Below are 10,724 nucleotides of genomic sequence, written 5' to 3'. Positions count from 1 at the left end.
CAAAACAAAAGGAGGGACAACAACAGGAACAGAGGGCATGCCAAAACAAAAGGAAAGACAACAACAGGAACTGAGGAGACAACAAAACAAAAGGAGGGACAACAACAGGAACAGAGGGCATGCCAAAACAAAAGGAAAGACAACAACAGGAACTGAGGAGACACCAAAACAAAACAAAAGACAACAACAGGAACTGAGGACATGCCAAAACAAGAGGAAATACAACTACAGGAACCGATGAGACACCAAGACAAAAGGAAAGACAACAACAGGAATAGAGGGTATGCCAAAACAAAAGGAAAGACAACAACAGGAACTGATGAGACACCAACACAGGAGATATCATTTTCTGTATGCTAGCTTCATTTTTCATCATACATGCTTTTTTGAGAAGTTTTCTTTACACAACAATATTAAAAAGCCTTTAATTGATAAAAATTAAAACCTGAGTTTAAATTAGATAAATAAAATGCCCCCATTTTGTTTTTGACAGGTCCACAGGTCTACTGCTATGATATCTTTACGAAATAAATCTGGTATTGCTAAGCATGACCTTACATTGACCAACATTATACTAAACGTCTATAAATAGACACCATAGATTAACGTTACTTATGGCTGCGTGAACTTTTGAGATATTGACATGCCTGATATAAAATATACAATAGCATACAATAAAAAGGATTTTCCATCAAGGTGTGGACAGCGTTGTCATAAAATCGGTTATTACATGGCAATTCATTCGGCACGTTTCTCAACTAATTATAGGTTTTATATAAAAGGGCAGCACTTCCTTAATATCAACGTTAGCGTGAACAATTGTTGGATGCGGATCTATAAAGCAGACTGTATTTATGCGTTCAACAAAAGTGCATTTAATATAGAAATTATATTGGCATGCAAATGAAATAAACATTACTGCGGGAAATACGAGATTCATTTAAATTCAGTGAATACAAAGGGAAGGCATGATCGTACAGTAAACGTGAAAATAAGGTATATATATAGAAGCGGATATGAGACGAAGGAACAAACAGTTCACTTTATGAAAAAAAAGTATAGAAGTGTCTGTGTTCAGTGGACGCATGCCCATAGAACGTTAACGGTATAAACAGGTAATATCTCGTGTCTATTGACTAAGTATTACGACAATGTCCTAATACACTAGTTGTGGCCTCTATATAGCGTGAAATACACCCAGGATATCTCACTAAGTATAGATAAGATATGTTATATCTTTTTGGGTATTCCAGAAAGTTTATTCTCAATACCGACCTAAAAGCTGCATTGACCAGATTTTAGCTCAGAATGAACCTATGAGAATGTATAGAAGTCAGAGACAACTATCATGATTTCGGTCTCCTGTTTTTCCTAAAAACATGAAAGTAAATAAAAATAATGTCACGTCACGTCGCTTAAAGTTATTTTACATTGAGAAATGATCCAAAGTAAAAACCATGGGCCAGGTGTGATGAAACCTAAATAAATCATTGGAGAAATAACAACAATATTTCACAAACTATTTATTGCTGAAATGCTATACCGTTGTTTCTTTGACGGCGTACCAACAGAGGTATTTTTACATGGGACTAATAAATCCATACGTGCATATCAGATCATACGATCTGGTCTACATATTTAATTATGACACGGCCGGTTGTTTTCTCTCCTTTCAGGTTTGGAAGTGATTCCTGAATGAAGCCCCTGTATTACACCCTCTTATCACGCTACACATCACTGAAATCTAAATACGTTGATATACTAATATGACGTGTTTGCGGGTAAAACAGTGGCTTGTTTGTGCTGTAACCTTTCAGACGATATATTTATGAAAATTACCTTCTTGGGAATGTGTGACGGTAATTTTGATATTAAAATCAAATCATCATTTAGAATAAAATTCCTTATATATAAATAAATACTTTCGAATCCTAAAAGTACGCTTCATGCTTATTACGTGTAATGTGAGGAGGCCTAGTGTAATTATTACCTCATTTATGAAAATATACGCATTCTGGAATAACATCCTGCGCCGTGAACAGTAGGTACATTGTTGTTCCCAGGGGCGTTTCTAGGATATTTGAAAGAGGGGGCGTAGCATTCAATATTGGACCTTTTTTTTTGCTAAAAAACATAAAATAATTATGAAATGCACTAATGGAACGGTTCCTGACTTGGAGCATGGATATTTTATAGTTAAAGTGTCAGGGTTTGACATTTTTTTTTTATCCGAGTATGTGTTTAATTAATGAATATGATAAATTGCCATATTCAATACAATATTAGCAGATTACGATATTTTATTTATTTTTATTTTTTTCGAAAAGGGGGGTGGGGGTGGCGTACGCCCATTACGCCCTCACCTGGACCCGCCCCTGGTTCCCAACAGTCCCTACTGTATGTACGTATGTTACATTTTACACCACATTACAAACATCTTTATAGAAAAAAAAATATTGATTAAGGTACATGCTAATTGTATTGAGTGTATAAATCGTATATCTATATACTGTAAAGCACTTTTAGAGTGGCTTATTCTAGCTAGATAGGGCGCTATATCTAATGTTGCATATTATTATCATTATATTTAAGTACAAGGCTATATTACTATACCGTTTATCCCAATATATAAGTAAAACGATAGCATTCGCTGTTGTCCTTAATCAACACAGAGATTTCCAATGTATTTAATGCATCCTTATATAGAGCTCATTAGGGTTACCTTTTCATGAATCACATTTCAACCAGATTAAATTAAGTAATGCAGTTCTTCTCGTTATTCTCTTCGTAACCACTTTCTTTCATTTCCTGATGCACCCCTTCCACCCTCCCCTCCCTGATTTCTTCTTCTTCTCTTTGTCTGTTATACTATCAAAATATATGTAACAGTGCCGTCCTACTGCCAGGTTTTATTAATAAGGAGACGAATTACTTATGTACTTGTTTTCGAATCCTCTTCGTTGATTTTGTATTATTTTGTCACTGCCATATATTGAATAAAACAGAGATGTTATATCCCCGGGATATAGCTTATATCTGATAGACTAAAGTCTGTAATTCAACGGAACTCTGTACCTGTAATAACCAACCAATCAAAGGAAACGACCGAACCAATCAGATGAGAAGTAGGTGGAGCTAGTTTTTGACCTTGACGCAGTTTGTAATAGATGTAGATATGGTATTATCGTCCTTGATAGTTTTTCCAAAAAAATGTCTGTATCAGTATGATAAATCAACCTAACTAAAGGATTTAAGGATATAGTCAGTTCCTTCAAGTCAATGTTTATAAACAACAGTGGGCGGTACTTTGAATACAAACCAATGCTGTTTGCATCGTTGTAATATCACAGCTTTTGGTAAAGCACCTCTGGAAGTACTTTCTGGAACAATGAAACGACAATTTCCAACATGCCGATTGTATACCTCTCTATTATAAACATAATATCAAAAAGTACTGGGGTTACATTATATCATAATAACTGTCAGACCCAAGGTTACAATATACAGTTGAGGTATAGGTTTGAGGGGTATAGCAAGTTTCTGGCTCCCCGAGATCAGGTGTTTTTTCCCGAAGCAACACTGAAAGACGTAAACCCTTGTTATTGAAAACAGAAAGTTGTTGATTTATCTCGAAACCTCAAACATTAACTGTCTTATTATACTGATACAAAATGCATGTTCACTTTGAAATAAAACATGATTTCATTCGCTTTTTCCGAAAAGCTATTTAGGGCCGTACCTACTCTTTCAATATGGTCTGCTGTTGTCTTAAGATTATAACAACCAGGTGGGGTCCGATAAGAAGTCTTTAGTTTTCGGACTAACACACGAGTGATAGAGGACTGGTCAGCGAAGTCAGTCACGGGAGAGTGAGTAAAAAAGAGGTAGACGTACGTCGGTTACATTATATCATAGCAACTGTTTATACCAGGGTTACAGTATATCATAGCATGTGTTTATACCAGGGTTACATTATATCATATCAACTGTTTATACCAGGGTTACATTATATCATATCAACTGTTAATACCAGGGTTACATTATATCATATCAACGGTTTATATCAGGGTTACAATATATCATAACAACTATACTGGCTTCATTTTTAATAACAGTGCCTCTGGCTTAATGAAATTTAACAGTTCTTGTTGGGGAAACGTATATTTATTGCTACTTGATAAAAGTACGAATATGAACAAAATACATAAAGTTAATAATACCAAACGTCAACATCCTATTGACCAAGACACTTATTATTGAGATCTAGTAATAGGCTTGGAAACACACTACAATCTACGCTAATGAGGATTTCAAAATTAAGTTGTTCGATAAAAAAAAAATCCATTAAAATTATACATTTTTACGTATATGGTATGTATCCGGCTTTGGTTTTATACCAATATGGAAACACCTTGTTTTTTAAAAGTCAGATTTTTTTTTCTCGTTTGTCGAAATCAGGTACTTATGTGTTTATGTAATTAACATATTACAGATTCGTGGTTTATGATACGAGAAGTCAACATAGCAGTGTGGGGCGTGTACACAGACTGTTTACCACCGGCACACAACTTCACACGTACGCTACACGTCCACGAGTGCACGGGCGATGTGCACTGTTTTAACTACGCGGATTACAATACACGAAAAGCAAATAGGATTCAACTTCAAAGGGGAATCATCATTCAGGCTTACCATGTAAAATGTCAATTTATATTTAAAACCTGTGACCCGTGATTTGATCCCAAACATGAAACGAAAATTTAAGTGGGTACATGTGGTAAAGCTTTAGCAATATCAAAACTTTGCATTGAAGTCATACTAGCATTTGAAATGATGATATATAAATAAAAAAGAACAATATACTTTGGAGAACAATACGTCTGAATGAATGGGATACATTATATATGTAACAGCACAGAAAATGTAAGAGGATAGTTGGTAGACAAGGTTACCTTGCTATTTCCGTCGTAGTCAGGGGAGACGAAGGTCGTTAGTCGGTACCTACACCGCACTTTCACAAAGTCTGGAAAATCGTCCGACATCCTCGTCACAATAGCACTGAGTTATCTTCACTCGTCTACTGTAACGGGCAAATACCCTAGTTCCTTTCTTGCTAGGATTTACTGTGGAAAAGTTTGATTTTCATATATTATGACACCGTTTGCAGGTTTGCACGTTATCAAAATGTCATTCAGTTTCTTGATACCTTGTTAATATCTTATCATCATGTATTTCCGCCATCGTCTTCCTCCTTCGTACCTAATCTTACGTAAATGTTGGGTATCACTATCTCATTGTTAGTTTTTCTCTGCAGGTAACTGTCCTTCCGACGTTGCACTGTGGGTTATCTCCTGTAAAACGACGGACAAGCCTCACGAACTGTCCTGGCAGTTGTTAATCGTCGCACAGGACGGCAACTCTACACCACTTAGGAACACTTTATCTATTTTTACCCACATCCTGAAAATATGTCGAGGACTGTTCAAACAATGGGGTATATTGGATAGGACTGAGGCTAACTGTCAATATGTACAGAATACCTAGATACCTTTCCCCTCACTGTCCGACAGTACACTATGGATCGGCACGCGTGACGGTAATGCCAATTAACAGGTGCTTGTCTAATGAGGCAAAGCGGAGGAGTAGGCTTTCAACTTACAGATTCTGGGCTGATGCCGTTCCTGGACAATAGCTCGACCGATCCTGACCATGGAGGCTAATGTGTGGTTCGGTAATCGATGGTGCTGAACACTAAATGTTACAATACACTAAGACTGTAGGTATATATGACCTTTAGAAGCCACGACATACGGAATGAATGCTGGTTAAGATTAATTGTTTCCGAAAGTAGTATTACAAATGATCGAATTGGCTGTCGAGTAACCGCATTACAGCCTTTTGTGGTTTTGTTTACATGAAAATTCGTCGTTGTACCTTTATAATAGCGTACAATGCGTATAATTGTTCTACATGAAATGGCAAGGAACGTAAAAGTTACTGCAAAATCAAACTTTCGTATGGCATAGATCCAAACAAAATATTCTAAATTCAGAATACGACACTTCCAACTTGTTAAATGCGTTCACTGAAACAACGTTCGCTTATTTCTAACGTGTCCGCTTCCTGTACCTAACACTCAAATCAATTAAAGTCTATCAAGCAATGCGAAGCCACTCCTTTTGCTGAACAGAATTAACATCCGCATGACAAGTCCGATAGAATGGAATCCAGAGGCTCTGTTTTGAAGTATCACATTTTCCGATTTATCAAACAATATCCAGAATGAAAATTCCGTATTTTCAATTGATTTTAAAAAGAAACAATCAATATTTTACTGGCCGTGTATGAGTATTAACAGCTAGGGCGTGCAAGCATGCGTACACATACAGGGATGTCGGGGTTAAGTTGACCCGTTATAGATTTTTGATGTATTTATTGCGTCTGAACACAGAGACTCTGTCTCCACCCAAAAGTATAAATAGTTATATTACTCCCACTCCACTGCCCACAATTCACATATTAGATCGTCTGGTCGATTGCAATACTCCATTTCACCTCTAAAGCACAAAAAGAAAACAGCACAGATTAAATCAGAATTGCAGGATAATCGGAGTGCTCCGTAAATAACATAAATCTACAGTCCAATATTAACTCTCTTGCATGTTACTTGTCAATAACATTACCACAGCCGTGTTTAATGAAACAATTCCGGATAGGTCCTTTTTAGCAAGTCTGGCACTGCAGCAATCGTTGTCGACGGACATCCAAAACATATAGATGGATCTTCGTGAGGTTAACTTCCTCTTCACGCCAGCACGGGATAGCTTACGTATATTTAAGTTCATACATGTGCGTCTTGAATTGTCCAATGGGAGCCGGTAACATCCACAATATAAATAACGGCCAACATTGCACGCGTCTATATAGATTATAGTGCAGACAGAAGCATGTTTTATAAACGCAATCCTCCCTGTCAAATATGCGTGCTCTCAGCAATAACGTTGTAAATAAATTGTTCCACCACTCCTTAATTTTACATTATTACCAGGTAATTATTCCTCCCATAAACCTTCATAACGGTACACAAACATATCGAAGCAGTTTCGCTCCATCAAATACCCACACCTGTATAATACACCTGTTTACATCTGGAGTCAATATCAGGTAATATTGCCCTTTGGTGGCCACAGGCATTCATCCGTCTCCTTTAAGGCTCTCCTTAACTGTGATCTATTTAAAAGGATATTAAAGCATCAACCTCTGATATTAAAATATTTAGGAAATATGATAAGCATAATGAAGCGGTGTTGTTGTTTGGAGCGTCTTTGACAGGCGCGCTACCTATATGTATACGGACGATGTGTTTGTCGTGGGTTTGTAATCGGTCGACTTTAGTCTTGAAACAACATCTCGGCTACCTCCGCCGCTTTATAACATTTCCATTGTCTGACGTTAATTCGTTAAATGACTTGGTTCGTTTCTTTACCTTTTGACATTTGCTGTTGAGGTATATTGCTATGCTACCGTTGTAGCCCCGACTCTTGTTTGCTAAGTCGGCGGGTGACAGCGTAAACCGGTCCATTTTAATTACTTCTCCCAAATAAATTGTTTGCCTATTTACCCGGTGAATAGAATACCCTTCACGCTCATTATGAAAACCAACAAACTCTTTACCAACCCAAAAATCTAAACTTAGACCAATAATCGACTAAAAGGAAGCGACGTTAGGACAGATGTAGAATGGAGTCATTTGGGATCCATGGAATCTCCACGGAGTCAAACGTAGCGTCAGACTTCTACACATGGTGGTCATAGATACAACGACCTCCTCGTTTGATATATAATCAAATTCGTAAGCTCCAATGTACATTGTTGGCATTTTCTATAGATAGCTCAGTCTTTTAAAAAAATACATATGTCTTAAGAATATAAGTTATGTCATACAGGTTCAAGAACAACAGAAACATTGACTAAACGTTCCCAACTGCAAGACGGTTTGACGCGATAAGGGTTCCTTAAGGATGGTATGTATTCGATGAAAAAACAAAATTTTATTAGCAGCAACTATTGAAATACTATGACTTCTTGTTTCCTCTCTGTTATGCGCTCTTTTCTCTGTAGTATTAGTTTGTCCGTTTTCCGGACAAATGACCATGAGGTGGGTTACAACCATACTCAGGTTTAAACAGAAGGTGCACCATATGCGGTTATATGTATCGGCTCTTTATCATGATAGGTGGCTCGTCCGCTTAGACACCGTCAGCAGGGTTTAAGAAAGAAAATAATTTCGAGGACGCCGCAGAATCTCAACAACTAGTGTTCAGAAATGCATATCAATATCTTTTATATATTTTTATTTTTATTTTATTTTTCGAAAAAAATGTACAGATATAATCTATAATCCGTTCATGAATATTCACTTATTCTAATCTTTAAAAAATATTCTTTTGTCTTTTTCATATTATATAAATCGTTGTTTTTTAATTGATATATATTGTTATGTACAATGTTTTAGACGAAAAAATTAGGAAAAAGGAAAGAGGAATAGGCAAAGACAATGTGAGACAGATAAAGGAACGAAGGAAGAGGCGGTAACTGGAGATATAACAGGGGTTCACTACCTATATGTACATGTGTATACTAATAATCGGTTTAGATAACTATTGCCAGGGACTATAGCAGTAATGTACCACACACTACGTTTATTATTCCAGACACGTGATATTCAGTCATCATTTCCGGTTTTCATTCATTACTTAATGTAAAGTTAGAAAGAAAACTTTCCCTTTTTTCTGTAGCAATGGGTTGTATAAATTCTTAACGATCAACGCTTACCGAGAAAAAGAAAAGTGAGTAAATATAAAAACTACCAGAAATCGATTTTGTTAAGGAGATTATGAACGTCACAGAGACACCTCGTTTACATAATACGTCACCAATCCTATAGCCAAACTTCATATACAATCGTCACCAATTATAAAACCTAACTCTACATGAAATGTGTTAGCCAATATGAACAAGGCACAATTACAGTTACTCATCTTCCTTGAAGAAAGAAAAATGGAAAAATTAACCTTACGCTTTCTGCAGAAATTTCGTGGACGTGATCAGACTGTAGTTATCCTTGTTTGCACTTTTCCGATTCCATACATAGTTTGAGATTGACTTTTGTGATCGATGTCACCTGAAGTACTAATTAGAAAGGTTGGTGTCGGGGTCTGAGTGGGGTTATGTGGGTCAGGGTGTGGGCCCTAACACTTCCCTTACCGACAGTTGACGGTACCTGTATAGGTAGGAGCAGCAAAGGTGAGGACCTCGAAAGTCTAATGTCATCACAATGTCAATATATATAAGGGTGTTAAACAGACTGAAATATATATATTATATATAGCGGTAGCCTTCATAATATGATGAATGACATGTTAAGTGTTGTCGCGTTTATATATATGAGGTCACGGACTTCTGAAGTGTAGATACCTATACCTGGATGTTGGAAAGTGGGACTTGGTAGAGAGACGGACATTTGATTCTGAGGGAGGATGGGGAGGGGGTTACAAATTTGAAGAAATCGGAATAATTAAGTTCAATGCACCAAAACAGGGCATAATATTAAAGCCAGATTACTTACCTTTATACAATTAAATAAAGTGATTATATAAACGGGGACTACATACTGCCAATATTTTTTTTATAAATGATTAAAACCAAAAAAATACATGTTTTGTAGAAGTTTTTTGTCTGGAATTACAAACGGATCTCACCCTTTTCCATGTCTACTATCTAATATGTATACCATATACCTCTCTGCCGCTGCCTGGCGACCAAGTCGGGCCTGATTTAATTATCCTCATCTCTAGGAAGCCCAGATTAACCTACTTTCATGATGAGCAAGTCAAAAAAATATATATTTCCATATTCTGCCAGGTCGGTTTCTTCTCCCTCTCTCCACCTCGAAATTAAATTGTCATTTTATCAGATACTTGTCCGTGATAGGGGTATTTTTGGATGTGGGGCACTGCTAACTGTGAAAGGGCAATATCCCATAATACCTCGTATCCGTCCAGCACGCGCCATATCCGTTGAACTTGCTCAGTAACCATATAACCATTTCGACCATTATTAGCCATCGAGCCCCCAGGACCTGGGGCTGATATGGAAATCTCGAGTTGGTTCAGAAATGAAAATGGTCATATGGGGCCTGTTCGTTTATGCGGAACAACCGGTTTGACCGTTTATAAATTTAACAATTTCGGGTATAAATCCTTGCGGACCTGAACATGTTTATGGAGGCCTTGCAAGGCTTTGTCAAGGCTCGTCTGAATGCAGCATCATATAACTAGGTCCGACCTTATTTAATAAACGAACAACTGTGGTCCGACCCGTTTGACCGTTCAAACAAAAACGGCCCTGGGTCACCTTCAAGTACTATGACAGATAAACACATGTACTATTAGAAATGGAAAGTTACCTGTTATTAGGATTAGATACTGATATAAGTGAAGCGACAGACAACAACATGGACGTTTAAATTGATTGTGTAACTACAATGCAATCACTTCTCTGATACCAAGTATCCATGTCATCCCTTTTTCAGTATTAAATACACCTCATAACAAAAATCGAAACCGATGCCAATACCGATTCATTAAAGTATTGAACTGCTTTAAGTTGGACATGATAGTCAGTATTAGTCCTGGGAACGACAGGATCCGTTACGAGTGCTA

General features: G+C 37.0%; 1 protein-coding gene across 2 annotated transcripts in view; it reads right to left on the bottom strand.

The window, feature by feature from the left end:
• Positions 1-10,724, bottom strand: part of LOC110459901 — an 82,807-nt gene that overhangs the window by 51,673 nt on the left and 20,410 nt on the right. Inside the window, exon 1 of one of the 2 annotated variants that reach the window (XM_021512382.1) lies at positions 4,953-7,136. The exons of the other annotated variant lie outside the window; for it this stretch is intronic. Within the exon in view, the coding sequence (XP_021368057.1) occupies positions 4,953-5,042 (90 nt within the window). The 5' untranslated portion in view covers positions 5,043-7,136. Of the gene's footprint in view, positions 1-4,952; positions 7,137-10,724 lie in introns of those variants that run through there. 2 annotated transcript variants of the gene reach the window in all.

Source organism: Mizuhopecten yessoensis, unplaced genomic scaffold (genome assembly GCF_002113885.1).
Source record: "Mizuhopecten yessoensis strain PY_sf001 unplaced genomic scaffold, ASM211388v2 scaffold10275, whole genome shotgun sequence".
NCBI classification, from domain to species: Eukaryota; Metazoa; Mollusca; class Bivalvia; order Pectinida; family Pectinidae; genus Mizuhopecten; species Mizuhopecten yessoensis.
The sequence above is the reverse complement of the archived record's forward strand: the minus strand, read 5'-3'. Positions and strand labels throughout refer to the sequence as shown.